The sequence below is a fragment of the Vulpes lagopus genome, chromosome 9, assembly GCF_018345385.1.
Source record: "Vulpes lagopus strain Blue_001 chromosome 9, ASM1834538v1, whole genome shotgun sequence".
Classification (NCBI taxonomy): Eukaryota; Metazoa; Chordata; class Mammalia; order Carnivora; family Canidae; genus Vulpes; species Vulpes lagopus.
Genome location: NC_054832.1, coordinates 33571693 through 33591546, shown reverse-complemented (window position 1 = coordinate 33591546; position 19854 = coordinate 33571693). Strand labels below are relative to the sequence as shown.

The 19854-nt window shown below is 40.9% G+C and overlaps 1 protein-coding gene across 1 annotated transcript; it reads right to left on the bottom strand.

The window, feature by feature from the left end:
• Positions 1 to 3510: 3510 nt before the first annotated feature.
• SLC25A32 (solute carrier family 25 member 32) lies at positions 3511 to 19749 on the bottom strand. The gene is made up of 7 exons (XM_041769001.1): positions 19330 to 19749; positions 12895 to 13045; positions 10668 to 10753; positions 9359 to 9519; positions 8887 to 9000; positions 8432 to 8577; positions 3511 to 7302 (listed from the first exon to the last, which is right to left on the bottom strand). The coding sequence occupies exons 1-7, from the start codon at positions 19484 to 19486 to the stop codon at positions 7167 to 7169; spliced, it is 951 nt and encodes a 316-aa protein (XP_041624935.1). The 5' UTR covers positions 19487 to 19749; the 3' UTR covers positions 3511 to 7166.
• Positions 19750 to 19854: the final 105 nt, after the last annotated feature.

The following is a 19854-nucleotide window of genomic DNA, read 5'->3' as shown; positions in this document are numbered from 1 at the left end:
CTTTCGGGAAGAAGGATTTGGATCTGCTTCACCAGGTAAAGAACCCAGAACTGTGGGTTTTGGCTGTGGGCAAGGAAAATGTGGAATGGGTAGTTAAATGTGGAATGGGAAGCTGTAGATATCACCTATGAACTTGTGAACAATGACAGAAAACCAGGACCTTGGTGGCCTTGGATATTTTGTTATATGCCCGTTTATACATGGTAACCTTTTTCTTCCTTTCTATCCTTCCCATTCTTTTTTTTAAAATTTTATTTATGATAGTCACACACAGAGAGAGAGAGAGGCAGAGACACAGGCAGAGGGAGAAGCAGGCTCCATGCACCGGGAGCCCGACGTGGGATTTGATCCCGGGTCTCCAGGATCGCGCCCCGGGCCAAAGGCAGGCGCTAAACCACTGCGCCACCCAGGGATCCCTCTCCTTCCCATTCTTATGTTATATGAAAGTTAGTGGAGGTCAACTTTACAGGTTTTTAGTTGACAAAATACTGAGACCATGACTGAATTGGAGGAGTAATTAATATAGCCAGCAATGGATTCAATGACCATTGGGCTTTGTGTTTTCTCATTTGGGTGAAGGGCAGGCACTTTCCTTATCAGGATAGCTGTAGCAAACTAGGCTAACATACAGATTACGTATGTTATTTTGCTTTGTTGTGCTGGAACTGGAATGTGCATAGAAGGTTGCAAATGAAGCTAAGTACTCCAGATGGTCAATTAAACTGCTCATCAATTTGTTTCTGAACTCTAAATTCATTCTTCAGTACCTACACTGTGGTCATGAACTGCACTCTAAGTACTTCTTTAGAATGAGCCTATTAACTAGAGAATACTGGAGGGATATTGCAGAAGGAGCTGGTCTTCCTGGTTTCAGGGTGGTTTCTCTTGCTCCTACCAGTGGGGTGTGTGTGTGTGTATTTGGTGGTACTGTGCTCCAGTTGCACACCCAAAATGCAGTCCTTTACCTAGGACTTGCAGCTCCAGCCCGGGAGGTCTGATTATCTTTCTGCAGGGGAGAGGGATGCCACATAGTCCCGGCCTCTACTGTCTAGAGCACCCGATTCCCCAGTATGCCCACCCACAGGTCTTGGCTTGCTTGCACCTTTCCAGTGTGGGCCAAGTCTACCCTGCCTTTGCAACTGCAAAAATGTCCCATCATCCTCAGCAAGCTGCTCAACTAGCTTTGGCTTGCTGGTGTCCTAAAGGATCCTGTTCCTGTTTTTCACCTAATTCTATACCAACTCTGGACTAGGAAACCCAGCAGCCTTTCTCATCATCCAGTGGTCTGCAATGGTCCCAAGAGGTCTGAATGCCAGAGGGGGACACTCCTCCAAGCTCATTCATCCTTGGCTACTCTTTACTTCAGGGTACTGTTTAGTTCCCGTAATATATTTATCATAGCTTAGCAATTCCTTAATCTTCTCCTGGTTAAATCTGCTGTGCGTTCTATGCCCTGGTTGGACTGAGATTGATGTGCGATTAGTTGATTGGACAAGGAAGTGAGCGTGAGTGGTGCTTTCTCTCTCTCTTTGGGAACAAGCTGCTCACAGCATGAGTTCAGTCCCATATCTCCTTGCTGTGTTTTACAGGGACAGGCTCCAAGAGTCTTGGTCCAGTGCTCTCTGTGGCTGGATGGGTATTTCGATATGACCCTGAGGCTTGGAAGGAAGCCCTCTTTTACACAGATATAATTTCAGCCTTACTATTATACGAAGAATATTTCATGCTTCACTTGTCAGTTAATGAGTTAGGTTTTTTTTAAAGGATTTATTTATTTGAGAGAGAGCGAGCTTGCTAACAGGGGAAGGGACAGAAGACGACAAGCAGACTCCCCGCTAAGCTGGGAGCCTACCACTGGCTCAATCCCAGGACCCTGAGATCATGACCTGGGCTGAAATCAAGAGTCAGATGTTCAAATGACTGAGCCACCTAAGCGCCCCCCTATTTATAAAATAGTTTAAAGCCTGGGTGAGAAAGAAGTTAATGTGAATCACTTAACAAAAAGCATCTTGCTGCTTTTTGACATGTTGAGTGTAAACTGGTTTTATCACTTGCTAGCCTTGAGTAGAACATGCCTAACATCACAATTAACATACACTGAAATTAATTTTAAATATTTTATCTACTTATTTATGAGAGACAAAGAGAGAGGCAGAGACACAGGCAGAGGGAGAAGCAGGCTCCCTGTAGGGAGCCGGATGCAGGACTCGATCCCAGGACTCCGGGATCACCACCTGAGCCAAAGGCAGATGCTCAAACACTGAGCCACCCAGGCGTCCCAACCTAACTGAAATTTAATACAAACACACAATTTTGTAATATTTGATGTCAGAAAATATTTTGGGGACAACTTTCAAATTATCCAACACTTCTCCCACAGCAGATTCTAGTTATTTTTCTGAGTGTACTGGTCAGTTTTTCTCTTTGATGCTTTTCATGGTGAGTTGAAAAAGCTCTTTAATTTTTTGGTAAATATTAAATAACTTAATGTTTTTCAGCAAAGGTAAAAACATTTTCAAGAACCCATACAACATACGGAAGGGTCACAAAGTGCTCCTTTTTCCTAAAGGTAAACATCAATTTCCATACCAACAAGAGTTCAACATCATGACAGTTGATAGGAAAATGACACATGGACTTTAGGGTCTGTATCATAGATTCTTTTTTTTTTTTTTTAAATAAAGATTTTATTTATTTATTCATGAGAGACAGAGAGAGAAGCAGAGACACAAGCAGAGGGAGAAGCAGGCTCCATGTGGGGAGCCTGATGTGGGACTCGATCCTGGGTCCCCAGGATCATGCCCTGGGCTGAAGGCGGCGCTAAACCGCTGAGCCACCCAGGGTGCCCTGTATCAGAGATTCTGTGTCATCGGGGAAGCTTTCAGTTGTATCGAGTAACAGAAAGCTCCAACTGAGAGTGGATTAAAAAATAAAGTTATTGGTTCACTCAATTGAAAACTATAGAGGTACATAGAGCTGGGGGTCAGAATTGATCCAGAATCTCATATAACATGATTTAGGTTGGTTTTGAGGAGCTCTGTGAATTACACAAATCCTAATTGGTGAAACAGCGAGGAGAGGATCTATATCAGGATACACTGAAAAAAAAAAAGTCTTTTTAAGAGTCACTCTGACTGGGTCAGCTTAGGCAACTGTGTCAATTCCAAACATTCATTACTAACAGAGATGGCACATTTAGATCGGCTCTGTTAAGCAGGGCCCCCTTCTGGGGCAGGTGAGGCCAATTCCATCTAAACCACAAGTGTGAGACTGGAGGAAGGAGGGAGGTTCTGAAAAGAAATTCCAGCTACTAATCTCAGAAGAGAAATAGATGCCAAGCAGCCAGTAACAGGTATTCACTATGAGTAAGTACTTCCAGAGTCTATTTCTTATTCCCTCACTTGGAAAGAAATTGAAGACTTCACTCAAAGTAACCCAAAATTTCACATACCTCCTGCATGTTAAATAATACATGTTTAGAAAGGAATAAAGGTGAAATAAATCATTTCAAGGTATTTTATTTCTGTAATTTTACAATCACTAAAGAGGCCTTGTTATTAAAGTGGTAATAATACTCTGTCTGGAGGTTTTTTTTTGTTCAGTAACCTGCCCATATTTAAAAGAGAGACTTTGCTCTGAGGACTCCTGGACTCACACTTTTTAGTCACTAACCCTTTTCTAGTATGGCCTTTAAACAACATGGCTAAAAGTAAAAAAAAAAATAAATAAATAAACAACATGGCTTTTTAAAACTCCCTTGGGACAAAAGCACATACTGAAACAGAATAACCTTCTTTTCACAAGGCATGGTACCCAACATCATTTTGGTTCACGTTATACCATACATATGTTCTCTGAGGCTAAGCTCCGGCAAGTTTTGTTTTGGCCTAGATCTTAACCTTTGAGCGTTTTTACAATCGTGTTCTGGTTTTCCCTCGGACAGCCTCCCCAACTTGCACCCCTTCCCAGATCCCAGTACTTTTTTCAAGCTAAAGTTCTCTCTCTGCCTTTCCTTTATCTGCTGAAATCCAAGAAAGAGCCTAGACTGAAATGAATACTTGTCGTTTGCCCCACCTGCTTAGCTGCTTGCAATCTGTCTTTGGCCTCTAGAATTTGAATCTGCTTAAACTTATCAGTGACATCCATCTTCATCTTACTGAAATATTTACACAGTTGATAACCCCGTCCCTTTGAGTTTGCTCGTCTTATCTGATTGGTCTGCTTCTGTCACCCACCCCCAAGATGTAACCGTGTCTCTCTGTTCTGTTAATGACTCTCACTTCTCTCTTACTCATCAAATAAAACCCAAATACATTTAGTAAGAATCAGCATTCTCATGTTCTGGTCCCAATCTTTCAGCTTTCTCTTCTATTTCTTCATTACCACATGGACAACACATTGTTCAAGACATGTCACCTGTGCTTTTTTTCATGGTTTCCTTTGAAATCTCAACCATCAAGGCCAAGCTTCAAGTTTCCCTTCCATGAATTCTCTTCTAGTTCCCCCCAAGCTATAAACCATCTCCAGCTCTATCAATCAGGTCCATGCTACCATCAGCTCTTGATTAGATATCTGTGGAAGCTTCCTAACTAGTAACCCTGTTGTATCCTGCTTCTTCATACAATCACTAGAATGATCTCTCCTGCAATCTAAACCCCTGACCATGGCCTATAAGATCTGGCCCAGGGACAGTGCTAAGCACTTTAGATGGATCGATCCACTTAATCTCATCAACAGTCTTATGAACTACATACTTTTAATATCCTCATTTGCAGATGCTGTTGGTAACCCACCAAATCCCTTTTTACAAGGCTGGTACACCCATAACCCAGCTGCTAACAGCAGTCACCTCCACCTAGCCTTCCCTCCTTCCAACCACAACAGGTGGTCAGTGACCACTTGACGTGAGAACATAATAACCCAGCCACTCACCTCAGGGCAGGACAATCTCTGTGGTCCAATTCATACTGCAGAGTGTCCTGTAGGGTCAGGCTGCAGGTGAACATCTAAAACTTCTTCCCATTTTCTTAACTCCATTACAGATGCTCCTAAGAGCACTCCCTCAATAATCACTTGTCCAAGCATCCTCATCCACAAAGGAATAAATCTAAAACACATTTTACATATGAGAAAATTTGGCTGGAGGCCAGACAGTAAACAGGAAAGCTGAAATTTGAAGCGAATCCTGCACTCTTTCCTACCATACTAAAGGGCCATTTCTCCAACCTCCTCTCCCTGGCCACTCTGTCCTTACCCATCTCCTCTAAATTAATTCTGGCCTCAGGGCCTTTGTACTTCATATTCTCTGCCTAGAATGTCTCATTGCAGCTTGTTCCTCACTTCTTTCAAAATGTTTACAATACTACCTCTTCAAAGAGATCTTTCCTGACCCTAAGCATCCTAAGATAGTAACACTATTTCCAACTCTGCTTTAGTTCTATTTATAGCATTTAATATCTGAGATTGTATTATGCACAATTTGTTTTCTGTCACTCCCACTAAAATGAAAATCCCCTGAGGGCAGGAATGTTGTCTGGCTTATTTCCTGCTCTATCTTCAGTGATGGCACAGAGCAAGAGCTCATCAGAATTTGTTGTTGACTTAGTGGAATGAGTTCTCTTTTCTCAGGACTCTTACAGAGCTTTGTAGAAATGTTCTTGCCTGTTAGTCTAGAACTGTTACTCTTTAATGCTTATTTATTTAATTCTGCAAGTTTGTATGCTCTTAGAAGACAGGAATTATGTTTTATTAATTTGGGGGTACACAGGAGGCATTCAAACAATGGCACTACCTCTAAAACTCGAAACAGCAGCTGTAGCCAGTCTTCCATATAGGGACTAACATCAGGATTTCATATGAATTATAGTAAATCCAGAAGTATGAAAAAATACATCACATTTAATTTATAAAGTATTCCTGTGCATGTTACACAAATTAAATACAATTAGATACTCGTTTCATATTTTTAAAATAATGCCATTTGCAAAATATAAAAAATAGACCTATTTTCAAAGAACCATTTAAAAATGGTTTTGAAAACCACAATGTTTTTTATTTACAACAGACAGGTGGAAGTGCAACAGCATTCATAAAGGCTTATGATAAATAAAAATATAATTCTGGTGTCCTTTTGGGGCAGTCTTGTATAGGTATTTATATGACTCAAGTAAAAATCAATAACGGCCATTAATAGAATTCCATCTGAATATGAGCAACCAATGTATATTAATCATTTATTTGAGATCTGGACCCATATATCCGATGGCTGACTTAGGAAGTTACTCATTTCCCCACAGTTTCTCAACTAATAGATCCCAATCATTACAGTATTTGTATGAAGTGATCTATTACTGATTTATAGCCAGTTAGTGATTATAGCCAAATATGTTAACCAAGACTGATACAGCTGGATCCCAATTCAGATTTTATAAGTTTAAGAGACACTAAGTATCTATGTCAAAAAAGAGTCACTGAATCCACAATTATATTTTAAATTATGGAAGAGCCCCCAGGGGAAAAGATTAATTGCAGAATGACAACAAATATCAGTTACTTTTCAAATTAAGAGAAGCATATCACTTTTCAAGTTTCCCTAGTGAGCACATTCCAATTGAATTAAAACTAAAGCACATTTATATATAGGGTTTTTTTTCTCACCAAAATTTCCCAATTCAAAAATGGTCTGGATTTAAGCAACACTTTGCCCAGAAAATCCTTAAAGTTTAATTTACCCTTGAAACAGCAATGATAAAATTCTTTTCAGATGCCATTACTGGCTATTTTGCACGAGACTGATTCTAAACCCAATCCAGGCAAATGAGTTTAGAAAAAAGCAGCATATTCAGCTAATCCATTTAGCAAATGCTGTTATCAGCTCCTACTTGAACAGTGAAATACAGAAATTTGTGAAACTCTCCACTTGATGTCAGTTTTACTATTGTGTTGATGGGAGCCATTTCTGGCAGAGGTAGCCAAGTCCCACACATACAGGGAAGGCAAAAAGCAGAAAAACATTGCAAGTTCTTAGCAGTTCTCGGACTACTAATGATTGTAGATCAATTTTCATTGTGAGCCATGTTGCTGCGGTCTTCTTCTGATGTTTACATCTCAGACACAAAGGAAGAGTTGCTGCTTAAGCAGATGTATTGGAATTAACTTCTTTTAGCTTACTTTTTTTTTTCTCTAAGGTCTAGTAGAAAATGTGAGACGTTCTCATATACCACAAAAGTGATACAGCAGGCTGGTGTCACTCTAATCAAATTGGGAGCAATTCCTTTGTAAAATCCACCGATGCCTTCTTTCCTTTGGAGGGAAAAATAGATATATGCTTAATTTCCTACATAGCTAGCCTGAAGATACAAAAGTTTTAATTGGCATAAGGCATGGAACCAGCATTCAAGCCTCCCTGTGATTTGCATCCATGTTTTTGACATGCTGAAATGTAGTTTACGAGCCATTTGTAGAAGCTCACATTCCTTTTGTGACTGACTAGAGAAGAGAGGGCAGGAGCACTCCAGAACTGAAGAGTGCTGTGATGACAACTATCTTTCAAATGTCTCTAAATGTACAAACGTATAGGAGCATGAACTGATCTAATGTAGGCATTAAAAATCTTACAGCTTACATAAATGCCAGACGATACTAAATCTAGCACACACAAAAATAATTTTATTTCCTTAATGCCCAAAATGGGAATATGGCCTTGGAACTTGTCACCTGGATTCACAATAAATAATTACTGTACTCAATGTAAACATCCTAAACATTCTGCTTTACCCTTTTAGAATTACAGAGAAATTAAGGATGTCTATAACAGTTTGTAAGTTATAGGTAGTTGAAGAGGGAGCATCTCTTCCATACATGGCGACAAGTGACTGCAAGTTATTGTGCAAGTAGCAGTTTAATTATATTAAACTAGAGTTTTTATGACTTCGTATATTCAATCCCATTCAACTATCTTGTGAAACCTAAATTTTGGAATATTAATTTGTTGAAACAGAGGTTTTTTTTTGTTTTTGTTTTTTTTGAGAGAGTACGAGCAAGTGGCGGGGGTAGGAGAGGAGAGAGAGAGAACTGCAAGCAGGCTCCACGCCCAGTGTAGCGCCTGATGCAGGGCTTGATCTCACAACCTGAGCCAAAAACCAAGAGTCAGATGTTTAACTGCCTGAACCACCCAGGCACCCTAATCTCATTTGATTTTTATGACAACCTTGTTAGCCTAGATTTTCTAATTTTACAAATGAAGGAATCAAGCCTCAGAGATTAAGTCTGTAGTTCTATATGTAGTAAATGAGAAATGGAAAAGCAGGGGCCACCAGCCATGTTTTCACTACAGCATTCTGGCCTTTGCTATACAACTAACGGCTACTGCACAGTTTGAGATATGGCAGGTACCTCTTAAGAGCCATTTTGGTATAACACATGTTCTTACCTCCATGTCTTTGTGATTACATCCAATACGCCCTTGTAAAACATGTGTTGATCCTGAAGACGAGCTCTCACAACTTGATATGGGTACGTTGCTGCTACAGCAAATATTTTGGATAGTGCTGCAACAGATATATATTCTATTGTGCTCTAAAATGACAACACAAACATTTTTCTTTAGACAAGATTTCCTTAAAATTATAGAAGTAAACATTGTAGAGGAAAAACATTTAAGTGGAGCTGTAAGTGAAAAATTAACATAAGCTATGTGCAAATAAGGGGTTTTATTCTTAACATATGTCATTTGCCTATAAAATATTTAACTATAAATTAAATTAGTGGCAGTCATCATCATAGCAACATTACCATAGTAAATGTGACAAAATTTCCATCTATTAAATGCCCATAAATGTAAATGATATCTTTTTTTTTTTTTTTTTTTTAAAAGAACCATCTTACCAACTGGGCTTCTGGTAATCTGTTGATATGTTGGTTGTATTTCAACTTCAACAATTCATACGCCATAAATTGAAGGGCACCATGTGATGTTCCAAATAGTCCAGGAATAAATCCCTAAAGGGGAATTAAAAAAAAAAAAAGCAAAAAACAAAAACTAAGCCAGTTCCTGAAGGACCACAGTTTCCAGGGAGGGGAGTAAGGAATGGGTGACCTCGATGTGTGACTTAGAGAAACGGTTACAAAATTTTAGGCCTTCTCACACCCACCAGTGTCATGATGATGTACCTTAAGGTAATGAGGATACACAGATTAAAGCACAATTTCCATATTATAAACCAGGACTTCAGTTTTCATAAAGTTGCTTCTTGCCTGAGTCTGGTTTTTTAGGACCAACTACAGGTCATTCAGAATTCAGACAATAGAGCCAAGGGAAGTTACAATGGTTATTCAAAATATATTGATAATTCATTACCTTATACAATCCACGCACACCTTCATACTTATATATTTTCAGAAGTGTATCAAACATTCCTTTATATTGTCGTTGTGAGGAGTTAACAACACCATTATACTGTAACATAAGGCGAGTTTTTGTTACCCATAATGGGTTTGTAATGCAGAGGGTCATGGCTCCTAAAATCAAATTTAAATAAGATTACTCAGCATATAGGTACTTTGTCACTTATGACAATCCAGATTAAGAACAGTCCATTAATATAAACTATGGGGTTGCTCAGCGGCTGTACCTACAACAGTGAGATATAGTCTCTGAGGAAGTCTTAGTTTAAAAAGTAGCCACAGTCTTTGGTGGACATAAAAAGTGGCAGGTAAATTAAAAGGAGGATGGACATGTGAAACATTTCCCTTGAGGCATGAGGACAGCAAGGATGTACTGGCTCCTAAACAATAAGGCTTGGTATAGAGAACAGATGGAAATCCTAGGAAGCTGACTCTGATTAGGAGACATAAATATTCAGGAGTAGGAAAGAGTATAGCCCAGAGGGGTTGAAAATCAGGGGAAAAGGATCAGGAATCCAACACCTCAATTATTTCTGCCTGTGCATGTATGTATCTACCCCCAACTTTACCACAATTCTCAAATCCATTCAAAGTAGTCAACACATCTCAAAAATTAAAAAACTACATAATAATATTTTATATTCTTTACAGAAAATAATTTTATTTTTTGAAAATAATAATTTTAGATATAAAAAATTTAATCTGGTTAAGTTTCTCATTTGCTGAATTTCCTAAGTAGTCCTTTATTCAACAAACATTTATTAAGTCCTACCGTAATTCAGCTCTGTGCTAGCAGCTAGGTATTCAAAAATGATCAGGTTCTTTAAAGACAAAAATTATCAGTAAACAAAGTGTCAAAGTAAGAGTTATAAATATTTATGGGTCCTGCTCTGCTTTTCTCTTTGGAATATTATACATACATGAGACAATTAAACAAGGCTACTAAGCTAATGTGAAAACTAAAATTACATTTTAATTTAAGAATTCAAGAAATCCATACCAAATCATCTTCAACTAGCAGGAATTCATAACTTTTCTAAATTTTACTTCGTGATAATTAAAATTCTTGAAACCTGTCCAGAGTAACCAATAATAATAGTTGCTTTCTAAGAAGTTCCATGTGGTAACTGGTTACATAAGCATACTTATTGCCAAAAACGCTACTGTTCAATGGGGGGGGGGGGGGGGGGTTAGGAAACAAAAAACAAAAAAGTGAAAATCAAGTTGGAAGTTGCTATTTTAGATGTCACATACTGCCTTACCAGCTTCAGCAGCGGAGATGAGGTATTCTGTTGCCTCTAAACGTTCCGTTCTTCCTTCTGTCTTATATGATTTGATGGCATTGTAACTGAAAGAATTAAACATAAACAGTTTGATAAATATTTGAACAGGTGTCATAAAGCAGTAAAGTCTGTTTTAAAATGTGCATGACTTAATAGCAGTACCCCAAAAGTAAAAGTCCATGCATACAGCAACCTCAGGAAATTTCAAAAATGGATTTGCTGGAAATGGTTTACTGTAAGAGTTTACCATCCCTCCCCCCAAATGTATACGGCTACTGCTACATATGCAGAATATTTTAATCAGTTAATAAAAACAACAGGAAAACAGGGAGGGGGAGGGCTATAGCAGTGGTGCAGCAATTGGGCAGACAAGGCAAAAGGACAAAAGAGGGCCCCTAACAAAGAAGTGCTGAACACTATGTTCAGTAGTGTGTTTGGCAATCCTGCTAGATAAAACACTCAGTGGGTCCTTCCCAGCAGACTCACAAGGACCATGGGCAGCACACATGTAAGCTTAATAAAGACAAAACAGATGGTGTCATAAGAGATTGAGAAGCTATGGCAGAGATCACAGAAGGCTTGTGTGGGAGGTGGCACTGGTGGTACAGTTTCAGTGAGGAAACAGATGCGCATGAGCAAAGGTTATAATAAGGGTGGTGGGGAAAGACAGGAAAAACTGAGCCACACTTGAGTGGCAGACTGACGTTTCAGCTTTATTTGGCAGAAAATCAGCTACTCAACGTTTCTCAGCAGATGAGTCGGACCAACCTATTTTCTCTAACTCCAATTTCCATTTTCCTCTTGGAAGAAGAGTTCAGCTACATAAATCCTTCTGTACTTTACCAATACTATTATTTTACAAGAAAGTCTCATCACATAAACCTTACATTCATATGGATGTTCTTAAAAATTCTCTTTAGAGAACCTACACAACTCAAAATCCATAATAAAATAAACTTTATACCTATAGTTTCACTGATCTAAGTGGGTCTTAGAACTAAAAAGAGGAAAAATACATTTTTTAACAATATTAAGGTTGAATTTGTTTTGCATTCACTTAAAAAATATTTGAAGATTGTGGTTTGGGGGCGCCTGGGTGGCTCAGTGTCTAATTCTTGGTTTTGGCTCAGGTCATGAGACAGAGCCACCATGTTGCAAGTCAGGCTCTGCACTGCATGTGGAACCTGCTTAAGATTCTCCCTCTCCCTCTGCCCCCTGCCTCCCACCAAAAATGAGAAAAGACTGTGGTTTGGATGCTGCCATAAAATTATGGGAGACAGGGCAGCCCGGGTGGCTCAGCGGTTTAGTGCCGCCTTCAGCCCAGGCCGTGATCCTGGAGACCCAGGGTCGAGTCCCACGTCAGGCTCCCTGCATGGAGCCTGCTTCTCCCTCTGCCTGTTCTCATGAATGAATAAATAAATAAAATCTTTAAAAAAAAATATGGGAGATAAAGTGAAATCTTTTCACAAAAGAGAAAAAGGCAAATACAGCAGGTGTTGATGTTCTTCTAAAAACACCATCTATTAAGACAAGGACAAGCCTCCCCATTCCTGAATTCAGTTTCAAATACTGAATTCAGTTTCAAATACCAGTTTCAAATAGCAGCATATGTTCCTCCACGGCAGTGCTTTGCTCATGCACACTCATGCACAGTCTGTCACAGGCGCTTTCTGTGCTTCTTCAATGGACATGCAATAGCAGTTATTTCACACAGTGAGGATACCTCACAGGTGAGGGAGGAAGGAAGGAAACAAGCTAGGAAGATGATGGGGCAGGTCAAATAAGAGGCAAGAAGGGATGTGCCTCAAGCTCTTTTAGCCATGCACTGGCTTTCATTGTTCCCAAGAGGGAGCTCCCATGGTGTGCGTTCTTACGAGGACCCCAGGACCTGTCCTTGTTGGTTTTCCAACTTCATTACAAGTTAGAAGTATTTTAGTAAGGCATCTTCCTGAATTCAACTCAGAGAAGTGGCTTCTGTAAGAGCATTTCTCCAACTCATCCTTTCTCTTTCTTCCTATTAAGAACTTTCTTCCAGACCAAATGCCTCTGATAATAGTTGATAGAGAATGAAAGTACTCTTTCTGACCCTTCCTATTCATAGAAACTGATTAAAAGATTCCTCTTGCCTCATCAACTGAAATGTAAAAATCACTAAAATTAAAAACTCCTTTAAAATAATACTGTAAAATTTCCCAGATTTACTCACAAGAAAAAGTAGAGTCCCCAGGATAAACCTGCACCCCACACATTTGGGGTCACTCCTTGGTAAAGTCCCCGCAGTCCATCAAGTTTCCAAATGGTAGTTAAGCAATGCAGAATTCCTTTATATTTTGGTCTCAGTTCCAATCCGTCACTCACTGCAGTAAAGGCACAAAATTAGGTGAGAGGAATGTTCTAGCTCTGAATCACATATAAACATAGACACCATATAATTATATTAAGACTCTGGGAAGGCAGAAACTACTACTTCTTTACTGCAATATTTCTATTCCTCTTAGTGCTTTTTTTCTAAGATTGTATTTATTTATTCATGAGAGACAGAGAGAGAGAGAGAGGCAGAGACACAGGCAGAGGGAGAAGCAGGCTCCATGCAGGGAGCCCAATGCGGGACTCGATCCCGGGTCTCCATGATCACGCCCTGGGCCAAAGGTGGTGTTAAACCACTGAGCCACCGGGGCTGCCCTCCTCTTAGTGCTTTGTACACTGTAGGCTCTCAATATATATTTGCTGAATATTGTGTTTCCTTTCCAGATCCACTGTCCATCCCTCTCTACCGTGTTCTGCCTAGCAGCCTGTCCTTGTCTTCTAGTTTCTAGTTGAGTTGGGCTAGTGGGGAGGTGTGGCAAGAGGTCAGAGGGATGGAAGAGAGTGGAAGCAGGTATTTACTTTCACCTGCCTTCCTATGGGGATGCCTCAGGCAAGCTGAACTTTTTTACTACTGACAGTCCAGCTCCTCTCAAGGTGGCGCTCTCTTAATGACCTTCACGCCTTGACATCTGGCCCTGCAGGTGGCAACAGCCCAAACTGCTTCTAGCAGTAGAATATTGCAATTTTCCTTGTGGTTTTGCTATAATTACTTATCTTTGTAATCAGTCCTTTTAAGCATCTCCTCATGCCCCAAATTATCTTATTTTGAATGTACCTTGTTTCTTACAGGGAAATGGAATGAAAGAATGTCAAATTTATAATCTAGTTTTTTTTATTGGTATTTTACTACATATAGTGTTGTATACTGCTTTTTTCTTCATTCAAAAGTATATTGTGAAAATTCCTCTTTATTATAGACTTATTTGGTAAGTAGACTTCCAAACAATTTTTAAAAATATGGTTTCCCTTTCATAGATCTCATCCCCCTAGTTGATAAGTTGTTCTCATATTTTTTGCTATTATTAAAGTCTCTAAAGAATATTCTGTACAACATACAAATTTCTATATTCTTAGAATTAACTATTAGAATGGGGATTAGTCTGGGTCAAAGGTTATAATACACACTGAAACTGCCCTCTAGAAAAGTGTACACAAATTATAATCCTCTAGCCATATAAAACACATGCCCAGGTCATTGCCCCGTTTGTCACTACTTCACTGTACCTAATGGAGCCTGGCAAAAAATCACTGTTTACCATTGCCAGGAAAAGGGAGAAAAGTCAATGTCTTTCATCATTAACCTAACAATCAGGAAATGAGATTAAAGTACGTGAGGCTTTGTCAGAAGACCTGGGTTTGAGATCTAATTTCCCTAATTAGCTACATGATCTTAACTTTTCTGAGCTTTAGCATCCTCATTTTAAAATGGGGATAAATGTCAACAACCTGTAAGATAGATTCTGAGCTTTAGCATTCTCATTTTAAAATGGGGATAAATGTCACCTACCTTACAGGTTATTGTGGAGTTTATACAACATAGCAAGTTTAAAAGCAAGTAACAGAGGAACTGGCTCTCAAGAAATATTTTGCTCTGTATTTCATAATCTTTCTGATGCTTCCCTTGAATTTCAAGTCTCTTATTCTCCTAATAGATTTTTTCTAAATACCCTTCGGTTTTCCTTTCAATAGTAAGCTCACAACACAATTTCTCTCGAGGTAAAAAACAAAACTACAGAAACACCATCTTTACTTTTCATGGGTATGAACCAATGATTTTTTTTAAATTGTTTTGACAAGTCACTTAATTATAGAAGTAGAGTATTATCTCAGTAACAGGCAACAATATCCTATACCCTCTACTTCCCTTATACTATAATCTTGTCTACACTATATAGTTAAGATGAAATCTTTAAATCTGAAAAATATTCATTTGTACACTTTATTAAAAAAATTTAAAAACTATTTATTTACTCCTTGTCATTGCCAGGCAAAGGGAGACTATAAACATAAGTAGGACACAAATCCTGACCCCGAGGAAGCCATAATCAAGACAAAAAACACCAGCAATCACGTTGCAAAGTTATGAGCACTATGGTAAATGAAGTGCTAAAGGATTACAGAAGAAACAAATGTTCTGCATAGAAGGAAATGGGGAGATGCAATAGAGTAACAGGGAACGTGACAGAGAAGATGCTAGGGTAGAGCCTTGACTATTGATTAGAAATTTGTCTTTGGTGGGACACCTGGGTGGCTCAGCGGTTGAGCATCTGCCTTTGGTGATCCTAGCATCCCAGGATCAAATCCCCGCATCCGGCTCCCTGCAGGGAGCTTGCTTCTCCCTCTGCCTATGTCTCTGCCTCTATCTCTGTGTCTCTCAAGAATGAATAAAATCCTTAAAAAAGAAAGAAAGAAATTTGCCTTTTTGGGAAAGGAAAGAAAGGTTTGTCTCTAGACAAGTACAACAGCTGGTATAAAAAACATGCAAACGTCACAATGCCGGGCCCCATTTGGGAGAACATTAGGGATTTGGTATAAAGCATACAGCTGATGGAGGAAGGGATGGTAGGAAATTAGGCTAGAATGTAGGGCAAAAGCCTGTGATGGTGTGCAGTGTGTCCCTCCCTCCCAATCCACTGCAATGTGATTTGAGTCTCCACCCATTACTGCAAATGCTCTGAAGACCTTGCAGTGCACTCTGGGAGTCCCCTCTTTCTCACCAACCATTTAGCAGCACCTAAGACTATCTACTTCCTAAACACTCTTAAAAAAATTTTTTTTTATTTATTTGACACAGAGTGCACAAGCGTGGGGGTGGGGCAGCAGAGGGAGAGGGAGAAGCAGGTTCCCCACTGAGCAGGCAGCCCAATGTGGGGCTGGATCCCAGGACCCCGGGCTGGATCCCAGGACCCCAGACTGGATCATGGCCTGAGCTGAAGGCAGACGCTTACCTGACTGAGGCACCCAGGCGCCCCTAAACACTCTTCTTTGGGCTAATTTTACACCATACTCTCTTCATTTTCCCCTTTCTTCTCTGGCTATTAAATTTCCTTTGCAACCCCCCTTCACTCCAACACTTAATTATGTGACCCTGAGTCAGTTACTTGATTACTCTGTGGCTGAGTTATCTCATCCACAAAATGTGAAAAAAAAAACAGAACCTAACTCTAAAAATTACAAAGGGTTAAATGAATTAATACATACCCAGTCCTTAAAATCATGTATGGCACACAGCAAGCACTCAATAAGTATTAGTTTATTTAAACTACAGAGTCTTGCAATACTACACTACATACACAAAACTGGACTATGTGCTATTCTTGTTACTTGAGTCTACATTTTGGTTCTTCAATTTACAGATTATGAGGCTTCCAGATTATTTTAGAAAATTACTGTTTACACCTCATTCTTTGTTGAGGGTCTCTCTCTCATCAGTCTTATGGCCCCAAGATCAAGAGTCACCTGCTCCTCCAACTGAGCCAGCCAGGTGCCTCTCTCTCTCACCATTCTTGGAGGATTTAAAATTGTATCTTAAAGTTAGAAGGGTCCTCAACAATCACCTCATCTGACCAACCTTTCCATTCAATGCAGGAATATCTTCTAACTTGTGTCATCCAGCCCTGAACCACTTCCACATAGCACCAGTTTCATTTCTGAGCACCACCACTTGGGACAGGCCACAATCTGCTTCCCTATCATTTCCATCCAGCCTCTACCTGGTCTTTAGACCAACCCATAATAAGATAGCTTCCTTTCACACATGGCAGTTATTCAAATATCTTAAGTTATCTGTCCCTGCCCTCCATCCACCTCAAGTCAAACTAGTTCTTCCAGTCATTTCTCACAAGTGATTTCTAATCTTTCTCCCATTCTGGACACTTCTGAGTTCCAATTTGCACCTAACTCACTGAAATATTCCAGGTTTAGTTTAATGGTACAATCATGACTAATAATACCCCTGCTGCTAGATAATTACAACTTCATCACTAGGGCCTAAGGTTTATGAAGGCATAGAAACTACAGCATTAATGCTGATGGCCAACTATTTTGATTTCAGTTATTTATCTTCCTAAATTTTCCTCTATCACCATTTCACAGCCACACTTTCTTATTACTAAGTCCTGCTTTGATTCCTAGATCTTTTAATTTTGTCTTCCTATCCTGTCTCAAACATCTTACCTATTACTTTGGCTGCATTGGTCTCCTAAGACTCTCCCCCATTTCATCAAGATTACCAACCTTCTCAGGAACCAAAAATTTCTTCAGGCACAATCTGCTTCACAGCACTGTCTTAAAGTCACCAAACCAATACTATTTCTCAATGATCATCTCAATGATCACCTCTTCTCCTAAACAAAATATTAGAGGCACCAAGTCATACAGGCCTGTGTCTGCAGCCAAATCCAAAATTCCTTTCTTCATGTTCAAACCACTGTATACTAGGGATTCCTAGAATGATGAGTGGTTAAGAGCCAAAGGGTTCCAGAATTAGACTGCCTGGGTTCAAATCCCACATCTGTGCTGTTATAAATTGCAACAAGAGCAAGTTGGTCAACTTCTATTATTGTCATTTGTATGATGGAGATAACAAATTCACAGGGTTGTTCAGAGTAGTAAATGAGATAGATAATGCATGTAAAACTCTTAGTTCATTGCCTTGCTCTTAGTAAATGTTCAATGTTACTTGTCATACTTTTTATTTGTGCATGTGTCACAAACTCCATGGAAACTATATGCCTTTTTAGGTTTTCTTCTAGGTATATACTACATAGTTTTCACTGATTTTCTTCCATAAAATAGCTTCTTGTCTTCCTTCCAGCTGTCAAAATATCAGTCCTTCTTTGGGGAACCTCAAGATCTAATGGAACCTTACAGATAAACATACATACAGCCATCAGCAACCTAGAATTTTCTTGATAGTCTATCTCTACTCATATTTTGATATTTGGATTTATTCCATTTTGCCCTTGATTTTATGTTGTCTAGATTTTACGTGACTAATATTCAAGCCTACAATTAGACCATAAGTCCCTCGAGGACAGAACTTTGTTTAGGAGCTTCTGTATCCTATACAAGCAGGCTACAAATATTAGAAGAACGATATATATTAGGTATGTAGAATCAAAACTACTCTTGAAGATGAACCACTTCTGCAGATCTAACTCTCAAGGCAGAACTCGTGGTAGCAAGAAAACCAAATGTCAGGGGTGCCTGGATGGCTCCGCTGGTCAAGCCCCTGCCTTCCCGTGGAGTCATAATCCCAGAGGAGCCCAGCACCCAAGAAGCCTGCTTCTCCCCCCACCCCTTCCTGCTGTTCCCCCTGCTTGTGCTCTCTCCGCCAATAAATAAAATCTTTATATATATAAAAAAAGGAAAACTGAATGCCAGAAAATAGTTTCCCAGCAAAGTTATCAAGACCTTCTTTGAAACTATCTTTTCCAGAATTTACTGTTGAATTCGTCTTCTAAAGTGCTTTGTAGGGCAGCCCGGGTGGCTCAAGCGGTTTAGCGCCGCCTTCGGCCCAGGGCCTGATCCTGGAGACCCTGGATCGAGTCCCACGTCAGGCTCCTTGCATGGCGCCTGCTTCTCCCTCTGCCTGTGTCTCTGCCTCTCTCTCTCTCCTCTCTGTGTATTCTCAGAAATAAATAAATAAAATCTTTAAAAATATATATATTTAAAAAAAATAAAGTGCTTTGTAAATTTCACTTAACTCACTATACTTAATAAACGTAAATTCCAAAAAATAGTATTTGGATTCTAGCTCCCTATTCCTTCATAGGACCCTGTATCACACTCTGAATCCTACCGCACACCTGTTCCCGACCACCCGCTGAGGATTACGCCCTACCCCTACCCCAAGCACTTTTCCTCAGCTCTGCTGCCAAACACGTGGCTACCGTAAGTCTCAAAGTACCTCCAGGGGTGAATGATTAGCACGTGCGACGGCTAACCCCTGAAAGGTGCCAATGCCCTTCTCCCTTTACAAATCCAGCGTTGAGCCCCGCATCCCACGCCAATACGAACTTTTCTCAGCCTTTTCTATCCCTCTTCTCTATCTCTTAGGCTTGGGGAACCGGGGCGAGGGCGGCCAGATCCCCTTCCCAGGCTCCCCCTTCCTCGAATCTAGTGCCAGGTGAGGCCGGATAAGCAGCATTCTCCTCAACGCTCGCCTCCTAGTATGCGGGACGAGCGGACAGCAGGCCTCCTCTGGCGTCTTGATGACCCGGTTCGCGGCACCAGCAAGGAGAAGGGGCGCAGGGTCGGAGCGGGCTCTTACCGGCGAAGCGGATCTTCACGAGGTCGAGCGGGTGCAGCGCGAGGTTGGACAGCACCCCGCCGCTCACGCCCGCCACCAGGTTCTCGTACCGGACATGGCGGAATATCGAGCTCCACGCCGACGACCCTGACGCCGCCGACTGGCCCTGGCCCGTCATAGTCCCAGGGCCCGCTGATACCACGCCCAGGGCCGCGGAGGCGGAACGAGATGCAGTGGCCGCCACCGTGGCGACCGTCGCCGCCCAGGAGCAGAAACGTGCGGGGCGACCCTACTTCCGGGGCCGGGGCCAGCGCCAGGACGCGGTAACCAAGCCGAGGGACCGCGGCGCCGCGCGGGCGCGAGAGGGGCAGGGCAGCACGTCACGCAGGAGGAGAGCGCGGGAGAGGCGGGCGCCGGCCTCCGCCGAGGCCCCGCCCCCAGCTGCCGCCGTAGGGGGCCGAGGGCTGCGGCCCCGAGCGCTCCGCCGAAGAGCCGCTTCGGGCCAACCTTTGTCGGCAAAACTACGGAGCGCGGCGCGGTCCAGCA

What these genes read in the sequence shown, in the direction of transcription:
- SLC25A32 (XM_041769001.1), bottom strand. Translation starts at nt 19,486, where the DNA reads ATGACGGGCCAGGGCCAGTCGGCGGCGTCAGGGTCGTCGGCGTGGAGC. An exon ending in CGTGAAGATCCGCTTCGCCG is followed by an intron (nt 13,046 to 19,329) that starts GTAAGAGCCCGC and finishes CCTTTACTGCAG; the next exon opens with TGAGTGACGGATTGGAACTG. An exon ending in GATTACCAGAAGCCCAGTTG is followed by an intron (nt 8,578 to 8,886) that starts GTAAGATGGTTC and finishes TTGTCATTTTAG; the next exon opens with AGCACAATAGAATATATATC.